We start from the raw sequence: 17040 nt of genomic DNA, 5'->3' as shown, positions 1-17040 counted from the left end.
GCGAAATCATAGGAGTTGACCTGGTCAGCTCCACGAATGCGAGCCCTTGGACCGCAATAGCATAGGTCCTGGACTGGGCCTCTCCACGATAACAATCAAGTGGACTGTGATCGTGAATGAGGACTCATAGGTGTAAACATCAGATTTCGTGAACTACCTTTGTTATTTACCAAATTTGGATATCCTATGCTACTGGAAAGGGAGAATTGAACTGATTGCACAAAGCATTTTTATGCGATTAACTTTCTTTCAATTATTATGAAATGAATTTATCGTTGCACTTCATATAGTTGTTGAGTAATACTTAATTATCATGCAGGGCCAAAAAAGAGAGAAGCCACAACAAGGAACAAGAATCATTATAGTAAAATGTTACAGTACTGAATTAATGTTTCTCTTTTCAATTTCAAGAAACATGTAGCATCAGAAAGCTCCTTAACAAGAAACTAGTTGTATTACAAACCTAGCTAGTCTCATCAACCAAAAAATTCAAGGAATGAAGGGTGCTCTTTAACAAAAATTAAGCGGAAGAAAAACAAAAGGAAGATGTTGCTAGAAAGTCTAACATGAAAGATCAACATTTAGGAAGATCAGATGGTGGAGGAGGTAACTTCTGCTTGGGACCTTTTCCATCCATTACCATCCAAGCCATTTTCAACCCCCAACTTGTGTGTACTTCAAGTTGACAGTGCATGAACCATACTCCTAAAAATTCATATAAACATTCAAAAATATCATGTCAAAAAAACTTCGACTGAAAAATAGATATTTAAACATCAAATTCAAATATTGTTAAATTAAGTGAGTGTGTGTTCTATGCATTTACAATGTTTTTTTTACACTATCTGGTCAATCGACCTACAACAACATATAACTCCACATGATACCAATATCGTAAAACTTCTTAACACTCAGTGCATATAACTTAAACTCTAATTTCATACCTGGATTGTCTGCAAGGAAGCGAATGGCGACCCAACCTCCAGATGGAACACCAACAGTGTTCCTTTCAGCAGGGTCAATAAGGTTGAAATTAGCAGGGTCCTTGCTAGAATTATAATTTCCAAAGCCTTGACCAACCACAAAGAAATTGTAACCATGAAGGTGTAGTGGATGACTTTCAGCACCAATAATACTTGTATCTTGCATAACCAATTCCACACTAGTATTAAAAGGTAGCATCACAACTTTTGTGCCTGTGGTAACAAAAATATTGTTTGGTGGATTGCCTGTGTAATTGAATTTTTTTGGTGGATTGGCTGGAAAATCTGTGGTATAAACTCCTTTGGATTGATTGAAATAGTGAGATTGAAGCAGTGCTACATTTGGCTGAACAAAGGATATATTGTTAACTGAAGCTGCCAATTTAGTATTATTTGGTCCTTGACATGTTTGGTTCTGAGGGCATGGTTTCAATCCTAATCCTACAGTAAAGAAAAAAAGTTTATCAATTTTCTTAGGTACATTGGCTGGAAATTTTGCATTAGCTAAACTTCTGATTTTCTTGACAAAACTTGTAGCAAAAATGCTGTCGTTGAATATAGGGAGTTTTGGTTTTAACAAAGGCAGTTTATTGCTATTCTTGGTGTTAGTAGAGGGTTGATGATATTCTAAGATTCCAATGGTGGTGGAATTGTCAAATGAAGCAGGGCCAGTGGCATAAGGCCGAGCCGCCATAAGGAAGATGGCATTAGGGTGAAAATGTTTGGTTTTCAAGAGGATATTTGTGGTTTGTCCTGGTGTTATAAGAATTGTGTTGCTCTTGAATGGTTTCACGTAAACCGCATCAACTTCTACAACAGTAAGGTTGTGATTTGCTATGCTGAAGAAAAGTTCATTTAGTGCAGCATTGACTATCCTCAGTAGATATGTCTTCCCTGGTTTCACCTTCAGTTTGAATGTGTCTGCAACACATATGAAAGTAAGTTACTATGTTTTCATGAAAATATGTGACCAAGTCTAAATTATGCAAAGGATAAGAGGATGATAATAGCATATGCTCCTTTCTTATTAATTTTTGCAAGAGTTTATGTTCAATGCGGTTACGGTGTAAAAGACACTTATACAATCAGATCATTTATAAGATAATTATAGGTAAGTCTCTATGATATAAATTACGGAAAAGGTCCAAAAATACCTCTAACGTATGGGAAATGGCTCACAAATACCCCCATTCATCTGTTGGTCCAAAAATACCCCTCCATCCACCTATTTGGTCCAAAAATACCCCCAACCTATTTTTTTGACTTAAGAATACCCCTCAAACTAACACCCTAATTTTGATGGTATTTTTTCAATTTTAAAATGCCACATGGCTTGTTTTGATTGGACACATATATTATTATTATTTTTTTTTTTTGTATTTCGTGAATTAATCAACGAAATATGTTTTTTTGTTTTTTTTGTTTTTTTTTTTGCATTTCGTGAATAAAAAAACGAAATAGGAAATTATATTTTTTTTTTTTTTGCATTTCGTGTATTAAAAAACGAAATAGGATAAAAAAATATTTAAATTTCGTTCATATAAAAACGAAATTGGAAAATATATATATATATATTTTGCATTTCGTTGGTATATCTACGAAATAGTAATTTGTTTTTTTGTATTTCGTTTATATAAAAAAATAGGAAAATAATTTTATTTTCATTTCGTTTATATAAAAACGAAATTGGAATATATATATATATATATATTCCAATTTCGTTTTTATATGAACGAAATTAAAAAAAAATTATCCTATTTCGTTTTTTAATACACGAAATGCAAAAAAAAAAAAAAAACAAAAAAAACAAAAAAACATATTTCGTTGATTAATTCACGAAATGCAAAAAAAAAAAAATATATGTGTCCAATCAAAACAAGACACGTGGCATTTTAAAATTGAAAAAATACCATCAAAATTAGGGTGTTAGTTTGAGGGGTATTCTTGAGCCAAAAAAATAGGTTGGGGGTATTTTTGGACCAAATAGGTGGATGGAGGGGTATTTTTGGACTAATAGATGGATGGAGGGTATTTGTGAGTCATTTCCCATACGTTAGGGGTATTTTTGGACCTTTTCCGTATAAATTAATCGGCAATATAATAAAAATGATAAGCAACCTACCATAATAAGTTAAATAGCATTGTCAGTACATAAAACTTAAATCACTTTTGAAATATTTACCTTTAGCAGAGCAATTGTAGAGAAGTCCAGGAAGACCATTGATGGTATAACCATCAGAAATATTTGGAGCTCCTCCTGTTTGAAGGGCTTGGTTAATTAGTTTCTCTGTATCTGCCTGCCACCATTCACCTAAAATCCAAATACATCAAATATAGTGGTTGATTAAAAGTTAATGTTTGACAATAAACTAATGAAATGAGTAACATAACTACTTAAATATTAATTAAGTTGATCAATACCAAAGAGAATGGGGACTTCCTTGAAGGGTTGTGGAAAAGGGGAGCCTTTGACCAAAATAAGCTATTTTTTAAATCAATTTACCAAAGTAATACGTTTTTTATTTTTTTTACGGAACTAGCATAAACGTATTCCTGAGTAACGTATTAGGCATTATTTTATTCAAAAATTCTAACGGAAAAAATTAGGTCGGGTTAACGGTGTTAAAAGCTAATTCGTGACTGTTAGTAACGTATTATTCCTAATACGTTACTGTCAGTAACGACTTTAGAGAATCCAAATACGAACAATCCTTTTATGTAATCTGACATTGACTGATGTTAAAGCCGTAACTAGGAGTTACGATTTTAGCATAAAACGTAACTGACATTTACGTTTCTACTCAAACTAGGCATGCGCAAATCTTGCCGAGAATCCTGCAAATTGGGAATCTTTCTAATTGATTTGACTATAAAACGTGATTAATAGTTACGTTTTAATTGTAAAACGTGACACACAATAACGACACACTGCTAAAGTCCCTCTTCCTCATACTTTTTGAACAAACCACATATCATTATAAAATATAGTGTATGAAACGAATGTTCAAACACATTCGAACAATTTTCATCAAAGCTTCTACTTGTGTGGCCTATTGTCGGAACAGCATTAAAAAATTCAACAGGTATAAGTTAATTAAGTCAAATATTTCGTAATATGTTAAAATAATACTATAGTTTTAATTTATTTTTCTGTTATATTAATAATAATAAGTGTCTTATTTTCGTGTGTAGGAGTAAAGATGGCCAATTTTGAACATAATGTGATGGTTGCTTTGTATTGGGGTGGCGAAATAATTACTGAAATGAACGGATTCAGGTACACTGAAGGTGCCAAAATGATTGTCAGCATGTTTATTTCAACGAACTATGCTGAATTGGTTGAACTATTGCATGAGAAGATGGGGACAAATAGTGAAAATATTCAAATTGATATTTCTGGAAAATATCCATGCTCATTTCAAGGTAACAATACAAGGTTCATTGAGTTTAAAATTGAGAATGACCAGTCCTTGCTACAATTTTTCTCCATACGGCAAAAATTTGCGGATAAGATCGATATAAATATTTTGGAGATTTATGTAAAGACCAAACCAGCAAATCAAAATAATATATTTCAAATGAGTGGTCAGCATGGTTATCACATGAATTTGTTGGCTCAAAATTATGGATTTGCTATGCCCAGTCAGCCTCATCTCGGAATTGAACAAGTTTTTTTTTATAAATACAGTTAATACTTTTATTAATATTTTTAGGTATACCTGTAGTAGTGGTAGGAATCCCGCTATCTCATGTTGCTTAGCCTGTGAGGCCTTACAAAGATAGTGATACTTAAATACACTAAGTTTTTTCAAACAAAACTTACTTCGGGCACCTTTTCAACCCCTAAAATGACGATTCGAACGTCTACGTATCCTTGATGTATTGGGCCTACATTATTGTACGCAGAAAAAAATATCAAGTTCTATATAAAATATTGACGTTTCGGAGTCTTGATCCACGACTAATCGTTGGTCAAAGTATGGAAAAAACACTAAGTTTTTTCAAACAAAACTTACTTCGGGCACCTTTTCAACCCCTAAAATGACGATCCGAACGTCTACGTATCCTTGATGTATTGGGCCTACATTATTGTACGCAGAAAAAATATCAGGTTCTACATAAAATATTGACGTTTCGGAGTCTTGACCCACGGCTAATCGTTGGTCAAAGTATGAAAAAAACACTAAGTTTTTTCAAACAAAACTTACTTCGGGCACCTTTTCAGCCCCTAAAATGACGATCTGAACGTCTACGTATCCTTGATGTATTGGGCCTACATTATTGTACGCAGAAAAAAATATCAGGTTCTATATAAAATATTGACGTTTCGGAGTCATGACACACGACTAATCGTTGGTCAAAGTATGGAAAAAAACACTAAGTGTTGCAAAAAATAAAGTTTGGCCAATTTTTTTTGCTTTTTGGTACTGTTTCTATAACGCAGTATTTTACTGCGCTAAAGGTAGTTTTGTAACTTTTTTTTTTGTTGGAAGAGCGAAACTAAGAAGCCTGGACACGGGTTTCGCCAAACTCAATAATTTTTGCTCAAATAATATATTTGTGTTAAGAAATTTATTAAATATGTATAAATAATAAGTTTAGAACATAAGTATTAAATCTGAAATCGTCGTTCTAAAATCTAAAAACGTAAAGTTGAACTCTTGGCTCTGACTCTGCCATCTAATCACGTGGGTAACAATATCCAAATTTTTTTTCTTTCTATGTGAATAAAATAATCACATAACTTGCACACTAAATTGTGTAAGAAAATGTTGTCAGCATGGAAATGACATTGACATAACAGATAACAACTATTAAAGGTAAGTGTACAATTTTATTGTGTGTCACGTTTTACAAATAAAACGTAACTGCAGATAACGTTTTATAGTCAAATCAGTCAGAAGAATTGTAAGTGCACAATCTTATTGTGTGTCACGTTTTACAAATAAAACGTAACTACAGATAACGTTTTATAGTCAAATCAGTCAGAAGGATTCCCAATTTACAGGCACTACAAGAAATTAGGCTTACGACGACATTTTATAAATGTCATATTAAGTGCCATAAATGTCGCAAAATCACTTAGCGACATTTATTTTACATTTAGTACAAATGTCGTAAATTTGAGGGTCGGGAATTTTCCGACATTTATATTAATGTCGGTACATAATTTACGACATTTATTTACAACTTTTTAAAAACGTCACAACAAAATTTCCAACATTTAGATTAATGTCGGCAAAATAATTAGCGACATTTATTTGCAACTTTTATTAAATGTCACCGATTTTGAAATTAATTTAATTGCGACATATAACGAAATGTCATCAAATCATACCATCCTTACTACGCATACATAGAAATGTCGGAAAATCATCTCTAGTCAATAGCATCATTTTTCTTTTTTATATACTGAAAAAATCTAATTTAATGCCACGATGAATCATATAATTCCAGTACACAAGTTATACACTACAATAGAACTTTGAATTAAACAAAAGAGTCACTTCGACAAACTTTTGAAAAATCTCGTGAACACCATTAAATATATGGTTCCCGAAGAATACAAAATTTTCTCCTAAGCTGAGAATGCTATAAATAAAATCTAATATTGACTAGTGACCACAAAAACACCAATTCATTGATTGTCACTTGTTGAGCCTTCATACAAAGCAGCATCTTGAATCTCTATGACAACATGCATCCTCTTCAAAAGACTTCTCTTCTTGACTCTAATTTTTGCATATCGACTTCTGATGAAGATGAGAAAGAGATCTCTGACAGCAAACCAAAGATAAGGGCAAATATTAGAAGTTAGAAAAATATGGTTTAAACAAAATAGCAGGCAACTTTTATAGAAGACAAAAGATCGTGAAATAAGAGTATTGCTACATTCACGGTACAGTTAAAAAAGTAAAATACAGATCTCAAAATTCAGTGTCAATCCTAAAGCCCACACCACAGAGGATTACCTTCACATCCACAAAAATATGATCCAATGCAACAATCATATTATACAATTAATCTCTTTCGGGACTCCACTTCGTAAAACCTACAAAAGAAAAAATAAATCAAGAAAAGTAAATGACAAATAAAATTCAAGCAGAGAGAGAGAGAGAGAGAGAGAAGAGAAATGGAGAAATTAGGCCGCCGGTGCAGCCTATGACGTAAACGGAATTGGGGGAAGGGAAAAGGTTAGGGTTCCAGCTTTTATTCGTGGGAGTAGTATTTGATTAAGTTTAAAATTATTGGGGGGGGGGGGGGGGGGGGGGGAGATTTAGTCTTTGGGGATTTTTTAATTTTTGGGGGGGAAAGTCTGGGTCCAAATGAAAAAGAGTATTAAAGTACATAGAACCAAAATAAAAAAAAATACTGCTCCTATTTCTATAACTACTATAATTTCATAAGCTTTTTTTTATTAGTAGTAGCAAATAGTATTCCTTGCAAAATCAATTACTTTAATAAGAGCTTAAATAAAGTTCAAATGCATATAAATAAAATAAATATGACACGAATTGTCCCGTAGTAAAATCGATTGTCGTCGATGCCTTTTTCTCGGTTCTTTCCTCCATTACAAGAGTTCGAACAAGAAAACAATAAGAGTGCCCTATGAAGAATGTTGTAAAAATTCATAATAGAATCTGGTCATAACAATAATGAAAAGATCAATAATGGATAAAAAAGCCAAGTCATATTCTGAAAATAATTAATATTCTTTAAATATTATCCGCAATGACACCTATTCTAATACTACTAGTTAAATACTTTTTAAAAAGTCATATGTGCGATAGTTTTCTTTAATTGGTAGAAATATTCAATAGCTCTATTGTTATAATTGCATAATTTAATTTTAACTAATTTACACAATTAATTTAGTCACGTGTGGGACTACACTGGATGCGTTGTTGTTGTTGTAATTTAGCCATATTTTTAGTTCCAAACTCATTCGTTATATATATATATATAATTACTACTTTATGCATCCACTAATTCTTTCCCTAGAATTAAATATAAAGAGTGATGACATAATTTAAAAAGATTTAGATTTCCAACATTAGGTGTAAAAGTCAGTAATTAGCGACTAATAATATGACATTTGAAATAAATGTCATAATATTTTCGACATTTGTATCAAATGTCGTTATTTTAACGACATTTTACGCCAAAAATCGTTGTTTAGCTATATTTTATGCCAAATGTCATTATTTTAGTGACATTTTTCGTCAAATGTCACTATATTTACGACATTTTACATCACATGTCATTATTTTTATGACAGTTTTTCATAAATGTCGAGACATTCCTTTTTCCCCGACATTTATTTCAAATGTCACTAAATAAATGTCGTCGTATCTTTATTTTCTTGTAGTGAGGATTCTCTGCAAGAGATTGCGCGTGCCTAGTTTCAGAAGAAACGTTACTGTCAGTTACGTTTTATGCTGAAGTCGTAATTGCGGGTTACGACTTTAGGATCAATCAATGTCAGATTTCATAGAAAGATTGTTTGTACCTAGAATTTCTAAATTCGTTACTGTCAGTAACGTATTAGCCATAATACGTTATTGGCAGTAACGAATTATATTTTAACGCTGTTAACCGGTGACTTTTTTGTCCGTTGGAATTTTTGAATAAAATAATACCTAATTCGTTACTCAGGAATACGTTTATGCTAGTTCGGTTAACTTTCAAAAAAACGTATTATTTTGGAGAATTGGCTCAAATAATAGCTTACTTTGGTAAAAAATTTGGAAAAGGGTAAGCAACACCTTTCTTTGGAAGAATAACAATGGGTCCATAGAGTGTTACTCTCAGCCATGAGATGTGAGCATGCCAAAATAAAGTTCCTCTTTGACCAGTGATAGTGAAATTAAACACATAACTCTGCCCTGTCTGAATTGGACATTGTGCAATATAAGCTGGCCCATCAGCCCATCCACTTCTTAGTTGTCTCACTCCATGCCTAGAGTCATGTTGTAGAAATCTTTTACATTAGAGATTTGATAACTTAAATGATAACTATAGGCAACCATCGATATATCTATTAAAGTGAGATTAGTAATCTAGAAAATAAGTCAGGTTACCTATTACGATAAGTTAATAGACACTGATAGTAGAACTTCTTCACACCATCAGTATATATAAGTTAATCCTTTGAAAACTTCTCTTGGTAACTCATTTTTTTCAAACGTAATAGCATGGAACACGATTAGCTTTCAATTGTAAAAGTTGTGACGTACCAATGAATGGTGACGTTGTACTGAACATGGTTAACAACCTTGATGAAAAGTCTGTCTCCTTCTCTTGCAATGATTCTAGGCCCTGGAAACTGGCCATTCACTGTCACAATGCTCTTTGTTTGACACAATCTCATCACATTTTGCATTTGAATCTGCAATCACATGAAACAATTAGAAAAAATAAATTAAAATGAACAAAAGCATAGTCATAAAAAATTGCTAAATGTATTAACGAAAGGAGTAACATGTACATTAAACTTGTACTGCCTGGTAATCCCTGCATGCTTTGCAAGTGCTAGTGTTTCATCAGCTAAAACCAAGAAAAACACAGCCGGCAAAAAGAGATTAGAAGTCTTTAGGAAAGAATACTCCTTATGTCAAATTGTTTTGTTTTTTCTTTGTTGAGAGATATTACTGGAAGAGTTGAAATGTGAGTTACTTTGGATGTTATTGAAATGGATTGAAAATGGAAGATTTATATATAATGTGAGTGTTTGGTCAATTAGGTGATTATGGACTCCATATTGACCTCTTTAGGGTGTTGACCCAACCATACTTTTGAGTGATGTTTAAGTGATCAATGTTTATCTCGGATTTGGATAATCAATTAAAATTGTAGGTGAGGTATAGGATATGGAGTTATATCTTGAACTTATTTGATAGAGAAAAGAAATATGTGAATATGCTATAAGGGAGAAATTGATAATCAATGGTTTGCTAAAGATTCGTGTATCTACTAATACGCAAGCGTTACTTGGTTTGAGAAACGTAAGAAATGAACACAACAAATGCGGACCGAATCTGATGTATGGGAGAAGGATTTTGTATATATTTTGCTATTACCAAAATTCTCTATATGAAGCAGCCAACCCTCTAAGAGGAGGACAATGCCTCTTATTTATAGTAGCGCCCCATGGGCTTCACACAACATGAATAATAAAATAATAATGAAAAAAGCTCTGAGTTGGGTTAGGTTGGATTAGGTAGACCGTACGGTCTGACACCCGTACGATTGGCAGTTGAACATAGCAGGACACCATCGACGCGTGGTAACCGCGCAACGGATCTCCCGGACTACCGGCCACGATCAAACGGGCATACGGCCTCGAACAACTGGTCATGAAAGAAACGGACCAAATGATGCCCTTCCTTTGCTCCGGTCCAAGCGTTTCCCCGGTTCAGAACGAGAGCCTTCATGCACGTTCTTGTTCCTTTCTTCCCTCGGCCTTCGGTCTCACCGGTTTTTACCGTTTTCAGATAGTCCCCACACTTCCTGGATCGTAGCTTTGTCGTAGTGACGGGGAGTGGATGAATCACTAAACCAGTGACTCCCTTTGTCCGTTGTTATCTTTTCATTTTTGGCGGGAACGGTTGCGCCACGTTTTTATGCCATCGGCCACGTATCTTATCCCGGATGGTCCGCTCTGACAACCGCCGCACGCACGTCGTTTCAAGTCATTCTTCATTAATTATGGGGCACGTGGCGCTCCCCGGTTGGCTGGGGAATGGTAACCGTCACAGCCCTTACCTATATAAGGCCTTTTCATCTCTTCATTCTAACATTTTTACGATCCATCCCTTCTTCATTTTCACTCTTTACTGCACTTCTTCATCTTCACCATATATAGTTATCCTCCATAGCAAGTTTGCTGTCAATCCATCGCTGATACTACGTAAAAAGAAACAACCTTGTTGCCATCTTTGCTAACTGCTTTTGCTCGAGTGTCGCTGCTTCTTCTTATGTCATTCCTTGAATCGTCTGTTCCCTTACTCTTTTTTAACTCCCTTTCTGAATCCACTCAACTTCTTCTTTCCATATTTTCAAAATGTCTGAGACCACTTCCCATGATATTCCCTCGGTTTCATCCCAAGGAACCGAGTCTGCATCTCCGGCTAAAGCAAAGAGCACCTTCGAGCCTACAGCCTTGGACATTATACCGGCCAAACCCAACTTCAACAAAGATCTTGAGGTCGAAAAACCTTCTTCGGTATCAGATAGGGGGTATGATGTGAGGCGATACCCCTCATCCATTACTGAGGAGAAGCTCGACATAGTCCGGGCTGATTGCGGATGGGACACCCGTCCGGTTCGGGTTTTTGCACCCGGACCAAATGAATCAGTCACCGACCACCGGGAAGGTTTTTTGTACGTGTACACTTACCCTTTCACTCTCAAGCTCGTCAATCCGGTCATCCTGGACATGTGCCGGACCTACGACGTGACCTTGGCACAGATTGGTCCGATCGTTTGGAGGGTCGTAGCATACCTCCGGTTGTTGGCCAACAATGCCAGAAAGGAGCTCACGCTGGCCCACCTGATACGTTTATACTCCCCGAGGCTGTTCCGGGGTGGCGTAATAAAACTCGCCAAGCGTAGCCGGAATCCGTTTTTCTCGAAAATGGACAAAGACAGAGACAGGGGCTAGCTGGAGTGATATGTCCGGGTGAGGACCGAGGACATCATTCCAGCCAATTACATGCCCTTCCCGGAGAAGTGGAACAACAAGTGTAAGTCTGAATCCTTAAGTAATTGCTTTTGCATGTCTCGTCAAACTTTGATCCCACTTTCTCACTGTTTCTCTTGTTTATCTCAGCCAACGGATATATTCCTCCGGTCGTCCGGAACCTGAGCGAATGGGTCACTGCCCTCCTCAGCCAACATGTCCACGACGACCGGACGTGGGGCCACCTGTCACGCGGCCGATGGGTTGCCCAGAACCACGGTAATACTTTGTTTTTACCCGTGTTCACTGCATCTTCCACTACGTGTATTTACTGTGTCTTTGATTTTCAGGTTTGCCCAAGGGCTCGGTAGACCCCAGACCGGATACGGCAGCCGAACCCACAACTTCGGCACCCGAGTTTGATTCAGCAGGTGCATCTCGCATCCTTGCTGCTGCCAAAAGAAAAAGGCCCTCGGACAAAGGGCAAAAAACGAAGAAAAGGGCAAGGAGCGTCGTTAGGACTCTCAGAGACGAAAAAGAGCCCGAGCTTCTCGTCCGAAGTATCGGTGCGGCCCCTGCCGTAGCTTCTGTTCCGGAGGAGGATGTCACCGCTTCTCCACTTCCTTTGGCCGGTGAAGGGCCTTTAGTCCCGGCGCTACCCACAGGTGTGGAAGAAGTTCTTCACCTGGCTCCTCTAAGGTCGATTGATTTCGTCGACATTTCAAGTGAGGCTTCCTCCGAAGAGATCCCCCTGAAACGGGCAAGCAGATCTGGGGGGGCGGCTGCTGCCGAAGCTGCTCAAAGAACAGAGCCGGCCCCCGAGAGCGAGGCTCCACCGGTCATTGGCCCGTTTCCCGATTGTGAGACCGCTGCAACTACGGAATCCCCTTTTATTGTTGAAGCTGCTGAGGTTGCTCCAAGTTCTTCAACCCCGGCTCCGAGGCCTGACGTTTGAGGATATGTTCTCGGACACTTCTCCTGCTACCGGCGAAGCTGCAGGATTCGGGCATCTCCCGATCCCTCGAGCCACAAGGTCGGCCAGCCGGACCTCTGAATCTGGGGCCAGGGACAGCTTGGAGTGTATCTTTCCGGCCCCAAGCGTGGAGCCGAGGAGAACAAAATCGGTCATGGTCATTGTCCCCGAGGACTACAGCTTTCTTTCTCGCCCGGTGGGTGTGGCGAGCTATTTGAGGCCTCTTGTCTCGGATTCGGACAAGCGGAAGATGACCGGGGTCTCTTGGCAGTGCCTCATTAACGAGGGTATGCATGCGGGCAACCGAGTAACATTTTTAGCCGTCCTCGCATAATTTTACTGAGAATTTTTAGCCTTGTTTTGTTCAAGTTTTTAACTTGCTTCACTTGCAGAGTGTGGTGCTCATCAACGAAGCCTTCATCCGTGCCCAGCAAGAGATGGACGATCTTAAGGGCCAACTGGATTCCCAGGGCCGGGAAACGGAGAAATATCTGCACCTTCTTCGGGAGAAGGAGGAGGAGTTGAACCGAGCAGTCGCTCTTTCCAATCTTCGACCCGAGCTTGAAGCAGCGAAGGCCGAAAACCATCAGTTAAAGAGTGAGCTGGCCGCGATGGGCGAATACAATCGGAGTCTCGAAGCTGACATGATCGGCCTTAGCCGAGACAACACTCAAATTTCCTCGAGGCTTGGCGAGCTCGAAACCACCTTCTCCCAACTCCGGGGGGAGCTGGATTTGGTGAAGTCGGATGCTGCGAGCTTGGCCGAGAGGAATCAGCTGCTCGAATCTGAGAGTGCCCGATATCAAGAGCGTGCGAGGGTGCTCGAGGAGAAGGCGGAGAGGAGGGCCCAGATGTGTGATGATCTGAAAAACGAGCTTAAGGAGATGGCCGATGCAAATGACACTCTCCAGGCCGAGCTTCAATCGGCCATCCAAATGCAGAATGTTCTTGGGGAGGCTCGGGATGCTCTAGCGGCGAAGTTAGCCCAGGTCGAGGCTGATTTGGACGAAGCTTTGAAGAGCGTCGAGGCCGCTGAGGCTCATGCTACCATTGCCGCTGAATACGAAAAATAGAAGTCTTAGAGGATCACCCTTGAGCAAGCCGAGCATGGTTTTACGAATCTGCCGGCCCTTATTCTCGAGGCTAAAAGAATCGAGGAAGAGGCAAAGGGTGCCCTCGGGACCTACTCTGATGACTCCGAGCGGACAATGTCCGAGCACTCCGGCTCCAGCCATTCCGGATAGATCAGGGCCTGTACTTAGCCTTTTGTTATTTTTTGCCTTTGTGGGAGTTTTCAATGTAAAAATCCTTCGTTATAAATGGAACATGTATTTTCCTTAACTCTTCACTTTGCTTGAATGTTTTGTTATGGTTTCCGCCCGAATTGTCGGTTTCGTTTTTAAGGAGTCATTATTTCTGACTGTGCCTATATATCGTCGTTTTGCCTCATCCGGTACATTTTGTCCGAGAGTTTTATTGAGATTTTTGCTCGTGGGACTTATCTTATGCTTTTTGAATAAGGACGTCTCCGAATCACAACGGGCATTTTTAGGGCCGGAATTTTTCAGCTATTTTTACCTTTTAGGGCCGATATTTTTCGGACACCTGAATCTCAGCCTTAGCTGGATTTTGATGTAGAAGTCCCTGTCTGTGGGGTTACCAATTTTGGCTCGGTTCACTATGACCTTGTTGCCTTTGTCGAATTTCGACCGTAGTGCCCGGTATAGGGTGTACGAATGAAGTAGTGTCGAAATACGGCGGTTATCACCCGGGTAAAGTCTTTTAACAGAAAGACACCCAAAGTATTGCTATCCAAACTTTCGATAATTTTGCATTGCCAAGTGTTTGTATACATAGGAATTTTGTTTCCTTCTGCTTTTGCCATAGCAAGTACTAAATGGATACGATTCATTTTGATCATTTGGTCCTTACACCGAAACCTATAGCAGAAGGTCCGGCCTTGTTTTTGCCGTAGCAGACACTCGGTGGACACGATTCATTCTGATCGTTTGGTCCTTACATCGGAACCTATGGCATGAGGTCCGACCTTGTTTTTATTTTGCCGTAGCAAGTATTGAGTTTCTCCGTCTTCCTTGACCGGGGTAAACTTCGATGTGGGCATAATATTCCCCTAGCACTTATCCGAGTTGCGGAGGTCGGGTGAGTGATATTAAGTCCCCACTCGGAGGGTGTGACCTCGAGTTTCCGGGCACTAGTCCCTTATCTTTGTCGAGTAACACGTTGTACTTGTTGCCTCATTAAAAACCTTGTCGGAAAACCCATTTTGGGACAAAACCGTACTAAGGAAAAGAGTGCAACACGTGTTTTCAGGCCTACATTCTAACTTTATCCAGTTTTTGATTTCCTGCAAAAGAGAAAGGTTAATAGGAGAACATGGGGAGTCCATACCTTAGCAGTAGTATCTGTTCAGATGAGCCACATTCCAGTTATTGCGCAACTGTTGCCCGTCGATGGATTCCAACTGGTACGATCCTTTTCCCGTTATCCCGGTTATCTTATACGGTCCTTCCCAATTCGGACCCAGTTTTCCTTCGTTGGGATTCTTGGTGTGCAAGGTAACTTTTCGAAGTACCAAGTCCCCGACTTGGAAATGTCGAAAATTGGCTCTTCGATTGTAGTACCTTTCCATTCTCTGTTTCTAGGCTGCAATACGGACTAACTCGTTTTCGCGAAGTTCATCCGTGAGGTCGCGTTTTACGGCCATGGCCACCTCGTTTGATTCCTCGGTGGTATATCTGAACCGGAGAGTCAGTTCGCCAACTTCCACGGGAATAAGGGCTTCGGCCCCGTAGACCAACGAGAAAGGGGTTTCCCCCGTGCTCGATTTTGATTTGGTTCTGTATGCCCACAGCACCTCCGGTAATATTTCCCTTCAGTGATGCTTTGACTCTTCAAGTCTTTTACTCAGATTTTGGATTATGGTCTTGTTCGTGGATTCCGCCTGTCCGTTCGCACACGGGTGATACGGAGTTGACACAATTTTCTTGATCTTCAACCCCTCGAGGAAATCGTTGACTTTTCCACCCACAAACTGGGGGCCGTTATCACAAGTTATTTCAGCAGGGATGCTGAAGCGACAGATGATGTGGTCCCATATGAAGTCGATGACTTCCTTCTCTTTGATTTTTTCAAAGGTCTGCGCTTCAACCCACTTAAAGAAATAATCAGTCATAAACAGAATAAAATGGGCTTTACCTGTGCCCATGGTAATAGACGGACAATGTCCATTCCCCATTTCATGAAAGGCCAATGTGAAACCACCGAATGCAGCAACTCTCCAGGCTGATATATCATCGGATCATGTTTCTGAAACCCGTCACATTTTCGGACGAAATTTTTCGAGTCTTCGTCCATCTGGTTCCAGTAATAACCAGCCCTGATAATCTTTCGGACCAGGGCTTCAGCACCGGAGTGGTTGCCACAAGTTCCTTCGTGCACTTCTCTTATCACATACTCAGTTTCACCGGGGCCCAAACACTTAGCCAGGGGGCTGAGGAAAGATTGTCGATACAATTGGCCGTCTACCAAGCAGAAACGCGCAGCTTTGGTCCTTAGTGACCGTGATTCTTTCGGGTTATTCGGGAGCTTTCCATCACGCAAGTAGTCGATGTATTTGTTGCGCCAATCCCAAGTTAAACCCATCGTGTTTATTTCGGCATGTCCGTTCTCTATCGCCGTGTTCAACAAGTGCCCCGTGGTCCCGGGGTTGATTTCTTCCTCCTCGACCGAGGATCCCAAATTTGCCAATGCATCGGCTTCGCTGTTCTGCTCCCTCGGTATATGCTGCATGGTCCATTCTTTAAACCGACGTAATATCAAGTGGATTTTTTCAAGATACCTCTGCATCCGTTCGTCCTTGACCTCGAAGACGCCGTTCACCTGGTTCACGACCAAGAGCGAATCGCACTTCGCCTCGATTATTTCGGCCCCCATACTTCGAGCCAGCTCCAAACCTGCAATCATAGCCTCATACTCGGCTTCATTGTTAGTCAATTTAACGGTTCTAATAGACTGTCGAACGGCATCCCCGGACGGGGTCCGAAGGACGATTCCCAGCCCGGAACCTTTGAGGTTTGAGGCTCCATCCGTATGTAACGACCAAATACCCGAGTCTTTCCCCGAGGTCAGCAGAAGCTCTTTCTCAACATCGGGGACCATAGCCGGGGCAAAATCTGCCACAAAATCGGCCAAGATCTGGGACTTGATGGCCGTTCGAGGATTGTACTCGATATCATATCCGCTAATTTCTACGGCCCATTTAGTTAGTCTACCTGATAATTCCGGTTTATGCATGATGTTATTTAGGGGGTAAGTAGTTACTACACATATTGGGTGGCATTGAAAGTAGGGCTTGAGTTTTCTAGAAGCACTCACTAATGCCA

At 39.4% G+C, this 17040-nt stretch overlaps 1 protein-coding gene across 1 annotated transcript; it reads right to left on the bottom strand.

Annotated features, from left to right (window-relative positions):
- Nucleotides 1-353: 353 nt before the first annotated feature.
- Nucleotides 354-12108, bottom strand: LOC132630328 (laccase-4-like). Its single transcript, XM_060345915.1, has 8 exons — nucleotides 11997-12108; nucleotides 9472-9530; nucleotides 9221-9372; nucleotides 8729-8943; nucleotides 3405-3434; nucleotides 3166-3294; nucleotides 945-1904; nucleotides 354-705 (listed from the first exon to the last, which is right to left on the bottom strand). Exons 1-8 carry the CDS (start codon nucleotides 12106-12108, stop codon nucleotides 575-577), a joined length of 1788 nt encoding a protein of 595 aa, XP_060201898.1. The 3' UTR covers nucleotides 354-574.
- Nucleotides 12109-17040: the final 4932 nt, after the last annotated feature.

This window comes from Lycium barbarum, chromosome 3, assembly GCF_019175385.1.
Source record: "Lycium barbarum isolate Lr01 chromosome 3, ASM1917538v2, whole genome shotgun sequence".
NCBI classification, from domain to species: Eukaryota; Viridiplantae; Streptophyta; class Magnoliopsida; order Solanales; family Solanaceae; genus Lycium; species Lycium barbarum.
This window is presented reverse-complemented; position numbering and strand designations above follow the sequence as displayed.

Bases quoted from the DNA above. Each gene is read 5' to 3' on its own strand.
- LOC132630328 (XM_060345915.1), bottom strand. From the start codon at position 12,108: ATGCGAGATGCACCTGCTGAATCAAACTCGGGTGCCGAAGTTGTGGGT. The intron at 3,435-8,728 runs ATTTTTTACCAA...CCCCTTTTCCAC, and splicing joins TGTTGCTTACCCTTTTCCAA to AACCCTTCAAGGAAGTCCCC. The intron at 706-944 runs GTATGAAATTAG...ATGAATTTTTAG, and splicing joins CTTCCTTGCAGACAATCCAG to GAGTATGGTTCATGCACTGT.